This window comes from Bombina bombina, chromosome 8, assembly GCF_027579735.1.
Source record: "Bombina bombina isolate aBomBom1 chromosome 8, aBomBom1.pri, whole genome shotgun sequence".
NCBI lineage: Eukaryota > Metazoa > Chordata > Amphibia > Anura > Bombinatoridae > Bombina > Bombina bombina.
The window spans coordinates 44299829-44322509 of record NC_069506.1 but is presented as its reverse complement, the minus strand read 5'-3'; the positions used below and the strand labels follow the sequence as shown (position 1 = coordinate 44322509).

Below are 22681 nucleotides of genomic sequence, written 5' to 3'. Positions count from 1 at the left end.
TGTGTTTGTGTGTGTCTGAGTGTTTTTGTGTGTGTGTCTAAATGTGTGTTTACAAGTGTTTGTGTGTGCATCTGAATGTGTTTTTAAGTGTGTCTGAGTCTGTGTGTGTCTGAGTGTTTGTATGTGTGTGTGTGTGTCTGTGTTTTTGTGTTTGTGTGTGTCTGCTTTCTGTCCATTGGATAAGTTTGCCTTTTCTATGATATCCTCTTCTTGCAGTAAAAAAAACCATTACTGGGGGGTGGGGTGACACCATAAATTACCGCACCAGGTGACACCAACCCTAGTGACGCCACTGTCTGCGCTAGGTAATTTGCTGTGTCTATCGGCTTTAAAACGAGACTCCTATTCAAGCCTATGGAAGTACGCTCTCGTGAGTGCAAGGCTTACGGGCAATGCAAACGCGAGGTTGCGTTTGCATTGTGCCGCACTTGTAATACCAGTGCACATTTACGTACGTTGAGTGGAGCGCAAATATTGATCTCACGAAGCAATATTTCGCGCTCCTTTTGTAATTTGGCCCATAGCTGGTGGTATATTAATTTATACATGCACAAAATATTGTACAGTACAACGCTGCAGCAGAGCTCTTTTATGCTATTTTTGATTTTTAATATTTCATTATGCACCACTGGAAGCAGTAAAGCATAAATAGTACTGCAGTCATTTCAGGCTATTTTTACTTTTTTCCAAGTTTGTCAAAATGATTTGTTAGAGGGAATAAAAATGTTATCATTCTGCTTTTTTTTACAAGGTCAGAATCAGCAGGATTTCATTTAAATAAATAAAAAATGCCACGATAACGAGATTTCTGAAGGTATCTGCAGCCCTGTTTAATTTTTAAAATAATATTTGAAAAACCAAAACACGTTAAACTTTGATTTTTATAAATTGTTATTTTTATAAATATTTTATTATTTGATTTTAGAAGAATTTTTTTTTTTACAAGACATTAATGTCATTTTTCCTGTCTTTCTGCATTTAATAAAAAGTAAAGAAGCTAAATATAACTTAGGGTCAAACAGTTGAACTCATTACAAAGAAATGGTATATTGAAGAATTTAAAATAATATTTTTTAATTTGAAATAAAAAGAATGATTAAAGGGACAGTTTAGTCCCCAAAAAATTCTTAGACCTTAAAGGGACACTGAACCCACCATTTTTTTTCTTTCATGATTCAGATAGAGCGTGCAATTTTAAGCAGCTTTCTAATTTACTACTGTTATCAAATTTTCTTAATTCTCTTCGTATGTTTATTTGAAAAGCAAGAATGTAAGTTTAGATGCCGGACCTTTTTTGGTGAACAACCTGGGTTGTCCTTGCTGATTAGACATCACCAATAAACAAGTGCTGTCCATGGTCCTAAACCAAACATTTATTGGCTCCTTTGCTTAGATGTCGTTTTTTCAAATAAAGATAGCAAGAGAACTAAGAAAAATTGATAATAGAAGTAAATTAGAAAGTTACTTAAAACTGCATGCTCTATTTGAATCATGAAAGAAAAAAATTTGGGTTCAGTATCCCTTTAAACAACTTTCCAATTTACTTTAATCATCAATTTTGCTTTGTTCTTTTGGTACTCTTAGTTGAAAGCTAAACCTAGGAAGGCTTATATGCTAATTTCTAAGCCCTTGAATGCTGCCTTTTATCTGAATGCATTTTGACAGTTTTTCACAACTAGATGGTGTTAGTTCATGTATGTCATATATAGAGAACATTGTGCTCATGCCCGTGGAGTCAGCACTGATTGGCTAAAATGCAAAGGGGGATATCTATCAAGCCGTCAACTTTTTTTAATTCGACGGCACCAATACGCTTGCCTAACATCGCGGCCACGGACCTGAATACAATCTCCATATTTATATAAAGCCGGCAAAAAGCTGCGCCCCAAGTACGGGGCGATGAGCATCAGACTGTTGTTAACTAACAGTCATCGATCTCACATCTATTCGGCTTTTTACCAACTTTATTTATACCCTGTCATTAAACGCCGCAACTATACTAAAATGTTTAACCCCTATCTTGCCGCTCCCGGACCCTGCCGCAACCTAAATAAAGTTATTACCCCTATTCCACCACTCCCGGACCCCGCCGCCACTAAATAAATGTATTAACCCCTTAACCTCTGGCCTCCCACATCACTACCACTAACTAAACCTATAAACCCCTAAACCACCAGCCCCCCACGTCACCATAAATTAAATTAAGCTATTAACCCCTAAACCTAACAACCCGCTAACTTTAAATTAAAATTACAACATCCCTACCTTAAAATAAATTTAAACATAGCTGTAGAATTAAAATAAACTATTTTAAAACTATTAATTAACCTACCCTAACTATTATACTACAATTAAATTAAACTAGCAATTAAATAAACTAAATTACATATTAAAAAACCTAACCCTACTCAAATTATTTAAATATACTATTAAACCTAATTACAAATTACCCAAAAAAATAAACGCTAAATTACAAAAAATAAAAAACACTAAATTACGAAAAAAACAAACCACATTATCAAAAATAAAAAAGAATTACACCTAATCTAATAGCCCTATCTAAATACCCCCCCCCCCCAAAAAAATAAAAAAACCCTAGCCTACAATCAAACTACCAATGGCCCTTAAATGGGCCTTTTGTGGGGCATTGCCCCAAAGAAATCAGCTCTTTTACCTGTAAAAAAAATACAAACACCCCCAACAGTAAAACCCACCACCCCCACAACCAACACCCCCAAATAAAAACCCTATATAAAAAAACCTAAGCTCCCCGTTGCCCTGAAAAGGGCATTTGTTTGAGCATTGCCCTTAAAAGGGCATTTAGCTCTTTTACTGCCCAGACCCTACTCTAAAAATAAAGCCCACACAAAAAACCCTTAAATAAACCTAACACTAACCCCCGACGATCCTCTTACAGTCTTGCTTGAATGATCCATCCAGCCGGTAAGAAGTCTTCATAAGGGCGGCAAGAAGTCTTCATTTGAGCAGCCTCTTCCATCTTCAATCTTCATCCATCTGGCGCGGAGCGGGTCCATCCTGAAGACATCCTATTGGCTGATTGGAACTGCCAATAGGATTTTAGCAGCTCTAATTCTATTGGCTGTATGGAACCTGTCAGCCAATAGGAATGCAAGGGATGCCATTTTGGATGACGTCACTTGCATTCAAGTTCCAGTTTACGGCGGTGACCGTATTGAAGAGGAGCTCCGTGCCGGATGTCTTCAGGATGGACCCGCTCCACGCCGGATGGATGAAAATAGAAGATGCCGTCTGGATGAAGACTTTGCCGGCTGGATAAAGATGGAAGAGGCAGCCCGGATGAAGACTTCTTGCTGCCCGGATGAAGACTTCTTGCCGGCTGGATCTTTCAAGCGGGACTTCAAGAACTGTAAGTGGATTGTCAGGGTGCTAGGTTTATTTAAGGGTTTTTTGGGTGGGTTTTATTTTTAGAGTAGGGTCTGGGCAGTAAAAGAGCTAAATGCCCTGAGCTGATTTCTTTGGGGCAATGCCCCACAAAAGGCCCTTTTAAGGGCCTTTGGTAGTTTATTGTAGGCTAGGGTTTTTTTTATTTTGGGGGGCTTTTAGATTAGGTGTAATTCTTTTTTATTTTTGATAATGTGATTTGGGTTTTTTTGTAATTTTTTTTATGTTTTTATAACAGCGTTTATTTTTTTTTGGACTTTAGTAATAATAGTATATTTAAATAATTTGAGTAGAGTTAGGTTTTTTTTAATATTCAATTTAGTTGATTTAATTGGTAGTTTAATTTAAGTATAGTATAATAGTTAGGGTAGGTTAATTAATAGTTTAAAAATGGTTTATTTTTATTCTACAGCTAAGTTTAAATTTATTTTAGGGATGTTGTAATTTTAATTTAAAGTTAGCGGGTTGTTAGGTTTAGCGGTTAATAGCTTCATTTAGTTTATGGCAATGTGGGGGGCTGGTGGTTTAGGGGTTAATAGGTTTAGTTAGTAGTAGTGATGTAGGAGGCCAGAGGTTTAGGGGTTAATACATTTATTTAGTGGCGGCGGGGTCCGGGAGCGGCGGAATAGAGGTTAATACTTTTATTTAGGTTGCGGCGGGGTCGGCGAGCGGCGGAATAGGGGTTAATAACTTTATTTAGGTGGCAGTGATGTCGGGGGTGGCAGATTAGGGGTGTTTAGACTAGGGGCTTATGTTAGGGTGTTAGGTGTAAACGTAACTGGTTTTCTACCATATAAATCAATGGGATATCTGGCAGCATTGAACATAAGCTTTTGCTGCTTTCAGACTCCCATTGATTCATATGGCATCCGCGGCCTCCAGGGTGGCGGATTGAAAACCAGGTACGCTGGGCCGGAAAAGCTGCGAGCGTACCTGTTAACTATTTAATAACTTTGAAAAAGTGTCAAATAGTGCCGAATGTGTATTCGGAATGTCTGTAATGACGTAAGCATCGATCTGTGTCGGATTGAGACCGACGAATTGTATGTTACGTCACAGATTTCAACTTTGGCAGTCTGTAGGCTTTGATAACTAGGTCGAATCAAGCTCACAACAACTACGCTGCAGAATTCCAGCGTATATGCGGTTGACAGCTTGATAAATATCCCCCAAAGTTTGTCAAAACAACTGAAATAAGGCAACAGTCTGCAGAGCCTTAGATACAAGGCAATCACATTAAAAAGTGTATTAATATGACTGTGTTGGTTATGCAAAACTGGGGAATGGGTAATTAAGGGATTATCTATCTTTTTAAACAATAACAATTCTGGTGTAGACTGTCCCTTTTATATGATTAATAGATTTTTTACAGCAATGTTCTTTAAGCAATAATATTATCACATCATTTATCTCATTTGAGTGAATTAAACACTTAAACAAAGGCATATGTTACATAGCATATGTGCACTATTTATGTAAACATCATATTAATTTAGGCTGACCATATGTCCCGTTTTGAAAGGGACAGTACCGTTATTTTATGTTTCTTCCCCTGTCCCGTCGTTTCTTTAATAATATTCATTTTGTCCCGTTTTGAGGGTTATTAGACTGTGCGACCAGCGCAAGTGTAATTTTTTAGCACACATACCACTTACTAACATTTTTTAAACTCCCTGCCGGTAGGAAGGGTAGTTTTTTTTAACTGCAGGGTTTGGGTTGGGTGGCCATGCCCACATGATCCACAGCACTATGTCGTCTATGCCGCCCGCACTCAAAATTAGGGGCGTGATCATTGAAAGCAAGTGACAGCAGGTCAGTACTCAGTCGTGAGCTGTCAGACTGAACTGAGGAGAGAGACTGGTCACGAGAGGGAAGTTAGAACTACTAGCTAATGCCTAGTAAGGAAGGACAGGAGTCGGACTAGATCTGTCATCATCTGATGTGATGATCATCTGCCTCTGCCATCACCCGAATTAGTGGCTGACCATCACCAGAGAGATAATTCTTACCATCTTCTTGTGTCACAGTGTGAACATACAAACATAGTGATCAAGTAGATCAAATGTCTAAGTTCTGCAAGAATTGTGCATGGCCAAAGTAAGACCAGTGTCTGTGCCTGTCAATCAATTAAATTGTCATTAATTATGCTTATTATTATGCTGCTGCAGTGCTGGTTGTACAGACGTTATAAATAACAATTATCATTATCAAGTAACTATTTCCACATTTTTCTCAGTTTATCCACCATGTAAGAATCTTACTTTATTTCCCTATGAATAAAGAATTTTAACCCTGTCCCGTTTTTGACATCTCAATGTACCGTTTTTGTCTCAAGGAAATATGGTCAGCCTATATTAATTGGAAAAGAATAATATTAATATATATATAAAACAAGGAGTGTAAAACATCCTACTGTATTGTCCAGTGTAAAAACCATCCTTGTTATTGAAAAATGATGTCTGGTCTATTCTTCTTGAAGCCCTTTAATACAAAAGGTATTAGATAAATAACAAGGGCTCCAAGATCAAAAATTCCCCGGCATAGAAAGAAATCACACAAAATGCTTTTTATTTTTTTAGACCTTATATTATAATGTAAGTGGCTCTTTGTGGCATATTTTGGTCAATCTAAGATTGTCCTTTCTTCTTTGAGGGACCTCAGGGTTGATGAGACCTTTAGAGCTTTAGATAATTGGGCTCTTTCTCAGAGTTTACCTATTTTAGAGGGTGGCTCTTTTGTAGCAGATGCTACTCAATTTTCTTTTGTCTAAAGAGTAAAGACCAAGAGAGTATAGCATACAGAATTTCTGTAAGAGTCATTCTTAAGCCATTAAAGGGACATTGGAGATGAAAAAATAGATGTCATTTCGCACTACTGAAAGATGTTAAACACATAGAAAGATCCTGCTTGGGAGTCACAGAAAACAAATGGTCCCTGAGCAGGAAAAACATTGAGTCAATTGTCAGCGTGTCCGGACTGTTATCTGACGGACATTTGTACGACGGATAATAATCAGACATCTGTCGGATAACAGTCTGTCCGCAGCCAAATGTGTCCGATGTTACTCACGCTCCACTCTGCATGGACCCATCACAGCCTCACTCTAATGTCATGATGTATAGTGAATCTTTATTTAAAATAGTACAAAAGCACAACATAAAACAATTAAATTAGCTAATATTTAAAAAAAAATGTATAATATATTAACTTACATATTTATTATTTTTTATGATATATTAACTTAGAATTATGTATGGGGAGGGGAATGTGTTAAAAGCTCGTCGTGGGGGTGGGACCCATGGTTAGGTTCCCAGAGGTGGTTGCGGCGCATGAGGCACTGATTACAACATAGCACTCTGGAGCGTATCTGCCCTCGGCCGAATGTTCTTGTATAATGAGGTTTTACCATCTAATAGTGAGTAGCGTACGTGGGCCCACGAGTAAAGAGAAATAAAAGTCAGCCAATTGTTACTGTCGGTCATTTCTCCAGTCGCAATATAGTCTCTCGGACATATGACTGACAGACAAATGTGCTTCGGCATTCTGTCCGAGAACCAATTGTCAGTGGCCCTGCACAACCTTGCCACTCCCCAGTTGTGTTCAGCTCCTGAACTGCAATACTTGTGGCTCCCAAACAGGACTTTGCATGCTTTAACAAACTGGAGAATGTACATCTTGCACTACAATGTTTCTTTAATTCAAAATGACTTTTACATTTTCACAGATACACTTACCGATTTGGTTTCGGTTAGGGGAATAGAAAGCATCTGCTACTGCTGCACCAATTATCCATCTACAGAATAAATAAACATAAAAACATAAATATAAATAAATATTATTTACTAATATATTATATATTATTTACTATTTGCAAAAAATATAAATAACTTGACATCCATATGACTAGCCAGAATAAATAACTAAAACAGGGATAGAAAAATTCAAAGCGCTGGTTAAAGGGACATAAACGTCATAGATAATGCTATACACAACTCTGGAGTCCATGTGCACAATAACCTTAAATTCTCCAACTTGGAGAGGAACTATAATGCAGACCACTAGGGTAGATCTTAAAGGGACATTAAACACTTTCTTTGAGATGGTAATATAAAATGATAAATTGTATAAATAAAAAAAACCTTTGCAATATTCTTTCATTATTTTTTTGTCCCCATTTCCTGTAATTCCATTTTAAAATTGTGAATTTTTCAGTTCCTGCTAGAAATAGAAATGCAGAACACTTATATTCCACACAGCCATTGGCTGCACACTCTAGTGACCTATTTTTAACTGTCTCTAATTTGCCACAGCAGAGAAGGTAAACTAAGTTACAACATGGCAGCTACCATTGATTTATAGACACTTAGGAACCAATTTATTAAAGTGTGGATGGACATGATACGATGATACGTATCATGTCTGCCGCACATTAATAAATGCCGACAGCCTACGCTGTCAGCATTTATCATAGCACAAGCAGTTCTTGTGAACTGCTTGTGCAATGTCGCCCCCTGCAGATTCTCGGCCAATCGGCCGCTAGCAGGGGGTGTCAATCAGCCTGATTGTATAGGATCGAGCAGATTGATGTCCACAGCCTCAGAGCAGGTGGACAAGTTGTGAGCTGCTGGTGCAATGCTGAGTACGGAGAGATGATCAGCAAGACCTTTGTTAAATTGGCCTCTTAGGGGGGTAGTTATCAAGCCGTCAACCTCAAATACGCTGGAATTCCGCAGCATATTTTTGGCGAGGCTGATTCGCCTTAGTTATCAAGCCCTAGACACCCGCAAAAGTAGAATTTAGTGACGTAAGCTTCAATCCGCCAGACTCAGTCCGACACAGATCGATTCTTACGTCACTCCAGATGTTCCGCACACAAGTGCGGCACAATCAGACTACTTTTGCTAGTTATCAAAAAACTAGCAGGTACTCTCGGCACTTTTCCGGCCCAGCATACCTGGTTTTCAATCCGCCGCCCTGGAGGCGGTGGATCCCATAGGAATCAATGGGAGTCTGACCATAGCGAAAGCTCATGTTCACTGCTGCCCGACATCCCATTGATTTCTATGGGAGATGTCTGCACCTAACACTCTAACATGTACCCCGAGTCTAAACACCCCTAATCTGTCCCCCCCTACACCGCCGCAACTAAATAAAGTTATTACCCCCTACACCGCCACAACTAAATAAAGTTATTACCCCCTAAAACGCCGCTCCCGGAGCCCACACCGCCGCCACTGTAATAAAATTAATAACCCCTAAACCTAAGTCTAACCCTAACCCTAACACCTCCCTAACTTAAATATTAATTAAATAAATCTAAATAATATTTCTCTTATTAACTAAATTAATCCTATTTAAAACTAAATACTTACCTATAAAATAAACCCTAATATAGCTACAATATAAATAATAATTATATTGTAGCTATCTTAGGATTTATTTTTATTTTACAGGCATCTTTCAATTTATTTTAACTAGGTACAATAGCTATTAAATAGTTATTAACTATTTAATAGCTATATAGCTAAAATAAAGAGAAATTTACCTGTAAAATAAAAACTAACCTAAGTTACAATTACACCTAACACTACACTATACTTAAATAGATTATTCCTATTTAAAACTAAATACTTACCTGTAAAATAAACCCTAAGATAGCTACAATGTAATTAATAATTACATTGTAGCTATTTTAGGATTTATATTTATTTTACAGGTAACTTGGTATTTATTTTAGCTAGTTAGAATAGTTATTAAATAGTTATTAACTATTTAATAACTACCTAGCTAAAAGAAATACAAAATTACCTGTAAAATAAATCCTAACCTAAGTTACAATTAAACCTAACACTACACTATCATTAAATTAATTAAATAAATTACCTACAAATAACTACAATTAAATACAATTACATAAACTAACTAAAGTACAAAAAATAAAAAAAGCTAAGTTACAAAAAATAAAAAAAATAAGTTACAAACATTTAAAAAATATTACAACAATTTTAAGCTACTTACACCTAATCTAAGCCCCCTAATAAAATAACAAAGCCCCCCAAAATAAAAAAATTCCCTACCCTATTCTAAATTAAAAAGTTCAAAGCTCTTTTACCTTACCAGCCCTTAACAGGCCTTTTGTGGGGCATGCCCCAAAGAATTCAGCTCTTTTGCCTGTAAAAGAAAAATACAACCCCCAACATTAAAACCCACCACCCACATACCCCTAATCTAACCCAAACCCCCCTTAAAAAACCTAACACTACCCCCCTGAAGATCAGCCAATCAGATTGAGCTCGCATTCTATTGGCTGTTCCGATCAGCCAATAGAATGCAAGCTCAATCTGATTGGCTGATTGGATCAGCCAATCGGATTGAACTTCAATCTGATTGGCTGATTCAATCAGCCAATCAGATTTTTCCTACCTTAATTCCGATTGGCTGATAGAATCCTATCAGCCAATCGGAATTGAAGGGACGCCATCTTGGATGACGTCCCTTAAAGGAATATCCATTCGACGGTAGTCGTCAGGAAGAAGAGGATGGCTCTGCATCGGCTCGTCTGAAGATGGCTCCGCTCCGCTCCGGATGGATGAAGATTGAAGACGCCACTTGGAAGATGACATCGCCCGGATGGAAGAATTCTTCAGCGCCCCTTGGATGATGACTTCTGCCGCTCCGGATCTCCTCTTGGGTTCCATCGATGGTCGGCTGGCTGAAGAAGACTAAAGGTAGGATGATCTTCAGGGGGTTAGTGTTAGGTTTTTTTAAGGGGAGTTTGGGTTAGATTAGGAGTATGTGGGTGGTGGGTTTTAATGTTGGGGGGGGGTTGTATTTTTTTTTTTTTACAGGCAAAAGAGCTGAATTCTTTGGGGCATGCCCCACAAAAGGCCTGTTAAGGGCTGGTAAGGTAAAAGAGCTTTGAACTTTTTAATTTAGAATAGGGTAGGGAATTTTTTTATTTTGGGGGGCTTTGTTATTTTATTAGGGGGCTTAGATTAGGTGTATGTAGCTTAAAATTGTTGTAATATTTTTTAAATGTTTGTAACTTATTTTTTTTATTTTTTGTAACTTAGCTTTTTTATTTTTTGTACTTTAGTTAGTTTATGTAATTGTATTTAATTGTAGTTATTTGTAGGTAATTTATTTAATTAATTTAATGATAGTGTAGTGTTAGGTTTAATTGTAACTTAGGTTAGGATTTATTTTACAGGTAATTTTGTATTTCTTTTAGCTAGGTAGTTATTAAATAGTTAATAACTATTTAATAACTATTCTAACTAGCTAAAATAAATACCAAGTTACCTGTAAAATAAATATAAATCCTAAAATAGCTACAATGTAATTATTAATTACATTGTAGCTATATTAGGGTTTATTTTACAGGTAAGTATTTAGTTTTAAATAGGAATAATTTATTTAAGTATAGTGTAGTGTTAGGTGTAATTGTAACTTAGGTTAGTTTTTATTTTACAGGTAAATTTCTCTTTATTTTAGCTATGTAGCTATTAAATAGTTAATAACTATTTAATAGCTATTGTACCTAGTTAAAATAAATTGAAAGATGCCTGTAAAATAAAAATAAATCCTAAAATAGCTACAATATAATTATTATTTATATTGTAGCTATATTAGGGTTTATTTTAAAGGTAAGTATTTAGTTTTAAATAGGATTAATTTAGTTAATAAGAGAAATATTATTTAGATTTATTTAATTAATATTTAAGTTAGGGGGGGTGCTAGGGTTAGTGTTAGACTTAGGTTTAGGGGTTAATAATTTTATTACAGTGGCGGCGGTGTGGGGGGGCAGGATAGGGGTTAATACATTTATTATAGGTGGCAACGGTGTAGAGGGGGCAGATTAGGGGTTAATAACTTTAATATAGGTTGCGGCGGGGTCCGGGAGCAGCGGTTTAGGGGTTAAACTATTTATTTAGTTGCGGGGAGGTCCGGGATCATCAGGATAGGGGTTAATAACTTTATTATAGGTGGCGACGGTATAGGGGGTGCAGGATAGGGGTTACTAGGTATAATGTAGGTGGTGGCGGTGTCCGGGAGCGGCGGTTTAGGGGTTAATACATTTATAAGAGTTGCGGCGGGGTCTAGGAGCGGCGGTTTAGGGGTTAATAACTTTATTTAGTTGCGGGGGGCTCCAGGGGGCACCGGTATAGGGGGTAGAACAGTGTAGTTAGTGTGGGTGCTTATTGACAGGCTAGCAATAAAGCTGTCAAAAAGCCGAAGAGTAGCGAGATCGGATGAGTGATAACTCTCACAGTACTTGGTGCGCGGCTTTTTGACAGCTTTATTGATAACTTAGGCGAAATTTTTCAGGTCCGCGGCGGCGATGGTAGGCGAGCTTATGCGGGCGTATTGGACCTGCGAAGGCAGGTAAAGTAGACGGCTTGATAACTAGGCCCCTTAGTGTTTAATGTCCTTTTAATGAATTCCATAAGAAAAAGAGTGGAGCCTGTAAGTACCAGATACATGAATGCTGTCTGGCTAAGCACAGCGCTCCAGAGCGCTAGAGGTAAGTAATTTAACTCCTACAATTAATGTAAAGAAAAAGATAGAATATGGACAAATTTTGTCAGTATTTCTTCATTTTCTTTAAATTTAGTTGGTGCATTTATTCTGATATTTGTTTAGTATAAACTAAACAAATATCAGTTTTTTGTTATGAATTTGCATTTGTAACAAAACAAATGCACATGTCTACAGCAAATGCAAATTACATAGATTTTTTCACTACATATTAACTTGTATTTGCCTCTAGTTTAGTATGCAGTAGTTTCTTCTCATTTTAAAAAAGTGTTTAGCGAATTTGCTAACATTACATAGAAACAACAATAAGAATTGGTAAATCCTAATCCTAAATACAGAATATACAGAATCTAAATGCATTAAAATAGAAAATAGCAAGTGTTAATCTTAAATGTATTAAAAGGACAAAATCTAAAGTATAAAACAAATTAAAATACAAAGTGTTAACGTAACAAAATGATCATATGATGCAGTAATATACTGTTATGTGCTTGTCGCTCTTTTACATCCAGAAATGCAAGGAATGCCCTTTCGAAATATATAGCAAAATTTGGCAATTTTGAATCTTATGAGGGATCCTGTTGTGTAGGATTATTTTAGATAATCTCATTTTAGTATAGAACTTTACATAATTGGGCCCCATATCACCAGAAATATATAAATAAGGGATAGATTATCAAAAATTCACCACACTAACAATCACAACGGCTGCTCTCAGGGAGTTCTCTAAAAGAAGATGTCTACCATAGAAACTAATGGTGCTTGCTGGAAAGGGAAATTTTGCTGAGAGCAATGTTATCAGGGATCAAGGTGCAAACTTTAAAATTAAATCCTGCCACCAATACAAATTAGATTACTTTCTTTTCAGTGTAAAGTATCTTACAATAACCATTGTTTCTGTAATTTATGTTTCTATTAGGGCAATATGTGTTTTGCGAAATTGACATAATCTCACCACTATTTAGTTTGCGAGAAAAAAAAACCAGCGAGAGCTACAGGGGAAATGTTTAGAGAATATACCAGACTTGCTAAGGCGGGAAAATAATTTTACAGTAAGGCAAATAATACTGCATGTGCAGTGTAATTTTATTAGATTTCTACTCTGCATATTAAGGGCCAGATTACAAGTGAAGTGGTATTTAACGCTCCAACTTGAGTGCTAACTCTGCTAGAAGTAAGCTTAAAAACTTGAAGTTAGAATATCGTGCGTGCAATAACATATTCCCCAATAGAAGTCACTGGAAAAAAGTGGAAAAGAAACCTAACACCCTACTTGCGTGCAAACCCAAATGCATATTCTCAAGTGCGCTAACCCAACATTAAAATAATAATATTTCACATTCCAATGTTCTTCATATAGAAGAATATGTTCTATTTATTCATCTATCTGATGGTATTTTTGTACATGTTTTCATCTACTTAACTGCAAAGGGCTCCAGTGCAGTTCTATTTATTTCTATGTCTATATAGGTCTGTAAATACATATATACACATATAAATACATAAATACATATGTATACACATATAAACATACATAGACATATTTAGACATGTATCTCTATGTATCTCTCTGTTAAAGACCTTGGCCTGCCTTTTTTTCTAACACCTGAGACCTCATATCTGAGCCCTTTTTTATTTCCAATAATTTTTATTAGATGGTGTTATTATGAGTGTACCTGTACTTTGTAATGTATATTTATGTGTTTTGTGACACTTTTTGTTTTACAAAACAGTTAACCAGAGCTATGAGGATGCAGTAATCATTCTAGCGTAAATCGCAACTGCGCTCAAGTGATCACGTTTACTTTCAACTTGTAAACCCCGACGAGCACAACACCTGCGATAAACCCCTTTTCGCTTGCGCATAACTGTTAATGCACTTATCGTAATCTAGCCCTAAATCGTTTCTTTCCTACGCAATTTCAATATGAATTTTTCATTTTTATATGAAGTACAATATTTGCAGAACAATTTTGTTACAATTTTTAATGAGATTACACAATACAACTTTTAACAGAGATGTGCATTTGGGCTGATTTGTCGAGTCGTTTGATAAACTAACAGCTTAATACATTATGACACTTTTTTGTTTCGCAAAACAGTTAACCAAAGTTCTGAGTAATCATTCTAGCGTAAATCGCAATTGCGCTCAATCGATCTCATTTACTTTCAACTTGTAAAACGAGTGGTCAACCCGATGAGCACAAACACTCGTAATAAACCCCTTTTCGCTTGCGCGTAACTGGTAACGCACCACACGTAATCTGTCCCTAAATTATTTCTTTCCTACGCAATTTCAATATGAATTTTAATGCTTCTATGAAGTACAATTTTTGCAGAACAATTTTATTACAATTTTTTTTAATGAGATTAAACAATACAATTTTTAGTAGAGATGTCTATTCAGACTGATTCATCGAGTGGTTTGATAAACGAACAGCCAAATACATTATTGGACGATAGAGATGGAAAACAAATGATTGTGTGACAAAATCCATTTGGTCAGTCCTTCATGCCATTTGGCGCCAAAAAAAGTGCAGGAATGGGAGGAGTTATATTGTTTGGTTAATAAACTCCTTTGTTTGTAATGATGTACAGGGATCTTACCATTCATTTATACATCGTCCCCGGTCCAATCCTGTTATATTCTAACTAATGATGTTAGGGACAGCTGGTCAGGCATTAAATGGGCGAGCATGAGCGAGCATGCAACAGCAAATTTAAGAAGCAGAAATCTCATAATCTCCCACAATATGTTGTGACGCAATGTAGCATCGCAGATGGCTTGCAAACCTGTCCGCCTGCAACCATGATATATTTTGCGCTATGTGTACATCATCTTGTAATACGTTACTTGTCTAAATAGAAGTTGCTAACTTGATGATATACTTGTGGTATTTATAAGTCACTTTACACAAATGATTTAAAGGGCCATAATACTCAAATGTTGAAACACTTGAAAGTGATGCAGCATAGCTGTAAAAAGCAGACTAGAAAATATCACCTGAACATCTCTATGTAAAAAAGAAATATATTTTACCTCAAAAGTTCCTCAGTAGCCACATCCCATTGTAAAGGACTTCTAAGCAACAAATCAGTATGTCTGTCCCGGGACAGCGGAAGGAGCGAGCATTCGAGCACACTCATCTTATTTCCCTATTCAGCTTAAGGAAGTTTACAATTAAATCTCACGAGAGTTAAGTGAAATTTCATGAGATCACAGTAAAAGAGTTCATGACCCCACCACTACTTATGTTGATTGACTGCTGTTCATTTCTTCCTTTTTTTTTTTTTTTTAAACCTGCAGCTGGGCAGTAACTGAAAGATAAATCTTTATACACCACTTACTCTGGTGAGCTGAGAAAATTGTGAGGTAAAATATCTTCCTTGTTTACATAGAGATGCTCAGGTGATATTTTCCTGTCAGCTTTTTACAGTTATACTGCATCAGTTTCAAGTGATTTAGCATATGAGTATCATGTCCCTTTAAGTTTGAAAGATAAATCTACAGTTTCTAAATTATTTTATTATTTTATAGCTTACTTCAAATACTTACGCGTCTTGATCAACTGGTTCTCTCAACTTTTTCAGGCTCTTCTGTGCCCCAGCTCTTAAGATTTCCAAGATGTTCTCAAAATACTGATGTTCACTAAAATCTAACTGTGAAAAATAAGTTATACTATAAAATGAAGGTTTTTAAAGGTTAACCAAAACAAGATTATTTTCTTATTTTAAGAAACACCTAGGTTACATTTTTTATTATTGTTGACATCTATCGTAGGGTGGAACAAGCACAAATTTTGCACAAAAAAGCATGCAGTGTTTAATGTCCCTTTAAAAGGATATGAACCCCCAAAATGTTCTTTTGTGATGCAGATAGAGCTTACAATTCTGACTTATATTTTCAAATTTATTTTGTTCTTTTGGAATCCTTTGTTGAAAATCAGGGAGTGCGGATATGCAAAAATTCTTTTAACAATATTATCCATTTGTAAGAACACTAGATGGCAGCAGTGTGCTTTGGACAAATGACTACCTACCTAGATATACTCTTCAACAAAGAATACCAAAGGAACAAAGCAATTTTGATAATAGGTGTTAATTGGAAACTTTTTAAATCACATGTACAAAGGATGAACCTTTAAAATATTTAAATAAGTGAATAAAATAAGGTTCTGGGAAATTCTTACCAGTAAAATAAAATTCTTCAAAAGAATAAACAATTTGAAGAAACCTCAGTGAATGCATATAATACTTACATAGAGCAATTAACCCCTCTTTTGAAACACAATTTTGCCCTCTTTCAATTAATATATCAAAAGGAGGAAATTAAATATGACAAGATCAAAAATCTGAAAGAACCATGCATATGTTTCAGATGTGGATCCCTTGCTCAAGGTTGGCAGAATGAGTGTAATGAAGTGGTAAAAGAAAATTAGTTTTTCTTTCATTAAAGGGACAGTATACACCAATTTTCATATAACTGCATATAAAGAGGAATATGCACAGATACTGAATTAAAAATTCAGTATAAAACCATTTAAAAATTTACTTAGAAGCTTCCAGTTTAGCTCTGTTTAAAAGGTTACTGGAACACCCACTGCAAGGGGTGAATAACAGACACTTCCCCTCCCCCTTCCTCAGCATATGAAAAGACCCTTTACACAAACAGAAGCAAGCTGGAGTAGGTATACCTCGGTATTCTCCTAAAACTTTAGGGCTTGGTTAGGAGTCTGAAAATCAAAGCAATGTTATTTAAAAATAAGCAAAACTATCAATTTTAAAAAAAAAAACTGTATAAGCTTTATAAATGGATCATCTACAAGACAGTTATGCAAAGAAAAATCTAGTGTATAATGTCCCTTTAAGGAGTATGAGTTTGGAAGGTAAAATTTGAGCTGTAAATGCTGTATTTATTTCTATTTTTCTGTATGTTAAAGGTGTGATTCTGGTTTCTAATAAGTGATTGATAAAAACTTTGAGAATTGTGTTTTTGTTTTTGGAAAAGTTTGAGACAAAGAGAATAGTGGTAAGAATTGACCTGACATATTTTGATATGTTCAGTATGTACGTATATGTATACATCTGAGTGTGAAGGACAATTTTGCAGGGTGCATGATGAAGTATGCAGCTGGTAGTGTGTTATAAAATGATGGTATGTGTGTGTAAGATCATAGGAAGACTGAGCATTTTCACTTGATTTGAATCAAGGATTGAGAAGTATAATTTATTGGGTGTTGGAACTTGGAAGCTGTCTATTGTTGATTATAAAGTAATGTCAGTGTTGCAGGAGAGAGAAAAGTTATATGTATGCAGGTATGGAACAATGTGAATGATAAACTTCTAGTTAATAGATACAAGGATGTGGCATGGATAGCAATGCATGGGCGTTTGCAAATCAGCTGTATCCAGAGGAGGGCAAGTTTTCAAAGTCAAATACTTTTGTCTAAGAGACAGATGTGGCCAGAGGGAGAATATATTTCATGTGTTTTGGAGCTGTCATTTTAATTGAGATGTTTGGAGAGCACTTACTAAAATGATTTCTGGGATGACAGTTCTGATAGTTTAAAATCTTGGGTGATGTGGTTGCTGGCAAACTGTGTGAAATAATCATAGTGGGATGCAGGATATATTTTAGTTTTTGGGAACATGACTGATATGAGAGGCTATAGTCACATGATCCCTCAAAGGTCATTTCTGTATTTTTGTTTGGACAAGAATTATCTTATTAAAACTGACTATTGAAAAAAATAAAAAAGGAAAGATTTGGGGGCTGAATTATCAAGCTCTGAATGGAGCCTGATGCCCTTGTTTCCGCGTGAGCCTTCAGGCTCGCCAGAAACAGAAGTTATAAAGCAGGGGTCTAAAGACCACTGCTCCATAACTTGTCTGCCTGCTCGGACAGAAATCAACCCAATCTAATACGATCGGGTTGATTGACACCCCCTGCTAGCGGCCAATTGGCCGCTAATCTGCAGGGGGCGGCATTGCACAAGAACTGCTTGTGCAATGATAAATGCTGACAGCGTATGCCCCTCGGAGTACATAATGTGCATATGTTTATTTTTGCTTGTTATCTTTTATTTATTAACTAGTCAAATAAAACTGAGTTTCTAAACATCATTGATTTTGTTATAATGTTATCTAATTTCTTTTCTTTCCTAATGTCAGTGTGATTTATTAGGGGCACTCTTAAGGTAAACTCAAAATCACTTGAGAAATGCTTTGTGTGACTTTTTGTGCAGTCTTTAGATCTGAATCCGTTTGAATGTGTTAGAAAGCACAATTACTTATTCATTTAAAGGGACATGAAACCCATTTTTTTTCATGATTCAGATAGAGAATACAATTTTAAACAACTTTAATTTTAATCAACTCTAATTTAATTCTATTATCTAATCTGTTTCATTCTCTTTGTATCATTTGTTGAAGGAGCAGCTATGCACTAATGGTTTGTAACTGAACACATAGGTGAGCCAATCACAATCAATATATAAAACACCTATATAACTGAACACATACGTGAGCCAATCACAATCAATATATATATGCAGCCACCAAAAGCTAGAACCTAGGTTTCTCTGCTGCTCCTGAGCTTGCCTAGATAAACCTTTCAGCAAAGGATAACACGAGAAGGAAGCAAATTAAATAACAGAAGTAAATTGGAAAGTTGTTTAAAATTGTATGCTTTATCTAAATCATGAAAGAAATGTTTTGGGTTTCATGTCCCTTTAATGCTTTTCAAAAGCATTTATCACTAAAAACAACCCCTATATCATACATTGGGAACAATATTCCAATCAATTAGAAAACACATTTATTGGCAGCAATGTAAAAGGGTTTGGGAGTTTTCAAATTCTACACCTTGGACCTATTAAAAAATTGTCTGTTTTGAGTTGCATTTCTTAACTTTTTTCAATTTGAAAGCTTCTGTGCATGAACAGTTTACTAAACTGTATATTGTTGTACACAAATATATATTGTTTGGAGGTTTATATATGTTAATTAATAAATTATTCAAAATTATATGTAATGATTGAGCAAATATTATAAAATGATATTATTGGTTAAGGGAAACAAAAATGCAAACATATTAGGCAATAAAGTCATGTTTTATTATCCCATTGGATATGAATGTTTTGTTTCCAGGAAGGTCTCAGAAAATCCTTGTGAAAACCAAATTGAAAAGCCTCTGTTATACCATTTTTTAAAGTTTCCATTTGTTTTGTTCTGTATTTTAATGATATAGGGCCAGGTTACAAGTGGAGCGCTAACAGTTACGCAAGAGCAATAAGGGGGTTTATTGCGGGTATTATGAGTTGAAAGTAATGTAAACGTGATCGCTTGAGCGCAATCGTGATTAACGCTAGAATAAATACTGCATCCTCAGAGCTCTGGTTAACTGTTTTGCGAAACAAAAAAGTTGCACAAAACACATCAAAAATACATTACAAAGTACAGTTACACTCATAATAACACCATCTAATAAAAATTATTACAAAAATTGCACACAAAAGTTATAAGAGATCAAAAATGGTCTCAGGTGTTTGAAAAAAAAAGTAAGGCAAAGGGCTTTAACATAGACATACATATAGATACATTTCTACAGATTATATATATATATATATATATATATATATATATGCACATATGTATTTATGTATTTATTTATATGTGTATATATATATTTACAGACATATATACACATATAAATACATATGTACATATATATATATATATATATATATATATATATATATATATATACTATATATATATTTATATAAATGCATTGGAGCCCTTTGCAGTTAAGCAGATGAAAACATGAAGAAAAAAACATTAAAGGGACATAATACTAGGGTTGCCACCTCAGCCATGTTTTCCTGGACACTTATGAGTTACACATGCTGCAGGGTGTGAAGGGAGGAACATGTATTGTGTTTCTGGACAGCACTATTCATGTTCCTCCCTGCACACCCTGCAGCATGTGTAACTTATAAATGTTCTGTATTTTAAGGGACAGGTAGCAACCCTACATAATACTCATATGCTAAATCACTTGAAACTGATGCAGTATAACTGTAAAATGCTGACAGGAAAATATCACCTGAGCATCTCTATGTAAAAAAGGAAGATATTTTACCTCACAATTTCCTCAGCTCAGCAGAGAAAGTTATGTGTAAAAAGTTATACTCAGCTGCTCCCAGCTGCAGGGAAAAAAATTAAAAAAATGAAGAAATGAACAGCAGCCAATCAGCATCAGCAGTGCTGAGGTCATGAACTCTTACTGTGATCTCATGAGATTTGACTTAACTCTCATGATATTTCATAGTAAGCTTCCTTTACCTGATTGGTGAAATAATATGAGAGTGCACGAAGCTCATCCTTTCATTTGTCCCGGGACAGACACACTAAAATGCTGCTTAGAAATCCTTTACAATGGGAGGTGGCTACTGAGGAACTTTTGAGGTAAAATATCTTTCTTTTTTACATAGAGATGTTCAGATGATATTTTCTAATCAGCTTTTTACAGCTATGATGCATCACTTTCCAGTGTTTAAACATTTGGGTATTATGGCCCTTTAATGCAATATTCATCTTTAATAAAGGTTTTAAATATGTATTTACTGTAAATGTTTCACATTCCAATGTTCTGCACATTGTTATATACATACATACACACACACACACACACATATATATACAGTCATGGCAAAAAAGTTTGCACCCTTGTATTTCTATCAGATAATGCACCACTTCGCCCAGAAAATTGTTGCAATTACAAATATTTAGGCATTCCCATGTTTATTTCTTTTGTTTGTGTTGGTATGACAGAAAAAGTGGAGAAATAAAAGCCAAATCTGACACATACCACGCAAAACTCCAAAGATAGAATGGGCAAAATTATTGGCACCCTCAATTTAATATTTGGTAGCACACCCCTTGGAAAAAATAACTGAAATCATTTGCTTCCTGTAACCACATCTCTACTGGAATTTTGGACCACTCTTCTTTCGCCAACTACTCCAGGTCTATTAGAATGGAAGGGCTCCTTTTCCCAACCGCTGTTTTGAGATCTCTCCACAGGTGCTCTATGGGATTGAGATCTGTACTCATTGCTGGCCAGTTCAGTACTCTCCAGAGCTTTGTCTTAAACAATTTCTGGGTTCTTTTTGACATGTGCTTTGGATCATTGTCTTGCTGTAAGACCCATGACCTCTGATGGAGACTTTCTGACACTGGGCCCTACATTGCACCACATAATTCTTTGGTAGTCTTCAGATTTTATAATGCCATTCAAACAGGCAAGACATCCAGTGCCTGAAGCAACAAAGCAACCCCAAAACACCAGTGAACCTCCACCATGGTTGACTGTAGGGACTGTATTCTTTTCTTTAAAAGCCTCATTTCTTTTTCTGAAAACAGTAGAATTTTGGGCTTTACCAAAAAGCTGTCATTTTGTTTCATCTTTCCACAACACATTCTTCCAAAATAATTTTGGTTTCCTCAGGCTTTTTTATGTTTCTGTGTCAGCAGTGGGGTCCTCCAGGGTCTCCTATCATAGTGTACCTTTTCATTCAGAAGGCGACATAAAGTGCAAGCTGACACATTTGTACCCTGTGTCTGAAGGTCAGCTTGAATTTGTCTGGAAGTTGATAAAGGTTCTTTATCCACCATTCAATAAATCCTTTGTTGCAATATTTAATCAATTTTTCTCTTTTGTCCACGTCCAGGGAGATTAGCTACAGTGCCATGGGCTGTAAACTTCTTGACAATGTTGTGCACAGTGGACACAGGAACATTAAGATATCTGGAGATGGACTTGTAACCTAGAGATTGTCCATGCAATTTTTGTTCTCAAACCCTCAGACAATTCTTTGCTGCTCTTTCTATTCTCCATGCTCAGTGTGGCACACAGAGACACACAACAGAAAGGTTGAGTAAATTCTTCCCCATTTTAACTGGTTGCCGGTGTGATTTCTATATTGTTAGCACCTGTTAATTGATACAGGTGAGTTTAATTTCTATCAGATAATGCACCACTTCGCCCAGAAAATTGTTGCAATTACAAATATTTAGGCATTCCCATGTTTATTTCTTTTGTTTGTGTTGGTATGACAGAAAAAGTGGAGAAATAAAATCTGACACATACCACGCAAAACTCCAAAGATAGAATGGGCAAAATTATTGGCACCCTCAATTTAATATTTGGTAGCACACCCCTTGGAAAAAATAACTGAAATCATTTGCTTCCTGTAACCACATCTCTACTGGAATTTTGGACCACTCTTCTTTCGCCAACTACTCCAGGTCTATTAGAATGGAAGGGCTCCTTTTCCCAACCGCTGTTTTGAGATCTCTCCACAGGTGCTCTATGGGATTGAGATCTGGACTCATTGCTGGCCAGTTCAGTACTCTCCAGAGCTTTGTCTTAAACAATTTCTGGGTTCTTTTTGACATGTGCTTTGGATCATTGTCTTGCTGTAAGACCCATGACCTCTGATGGAGACTTTCTGACACTGGGCCCTACATTGCACCACATAATTCTTTGGTAGTCTTCAGATTTTATAATGCCATTCAAACAGGCAAGACATCCAGTGCCTGAAGCAACAAAGCAACCCCAAAACACCAGTGAACCTCCACCATGGTTGACTGTAGGGACTGTATTCTTTTCTTTAAAAGCCTCATTTCTTTTTCTGAAAACAGTAGAATTTTGGGC

The 22681-nt window shown here is 36.0% G+C and overlaps 1 protein-coding gene across 1 annotated transcript in view; it reads right to left on the bottom strand.

Moving 5' to 3' along the window:
* Positions 1-22681, bottom strand: part of MMEL1 (membrane metalloendopeptidase like 1) — a 300136-nt gene that overhangs the window by 38891 nt on the left and 238564 nt on the right. The window contains exons 16-17 of the mRNA XM_053690343.1: positions 15518-15617; positions 7158-7216 (exon numbers count right to left, since the gene is read on the bottom strand). Coding sequence (XP_053546318.1) covers positions 7158-7216; positions 15518-15617 — 159 coding nt within the window. The remainder of the gene's footprint in view (positions 1-7157; positions 7217-15517; positions 15618-22681) is intronic.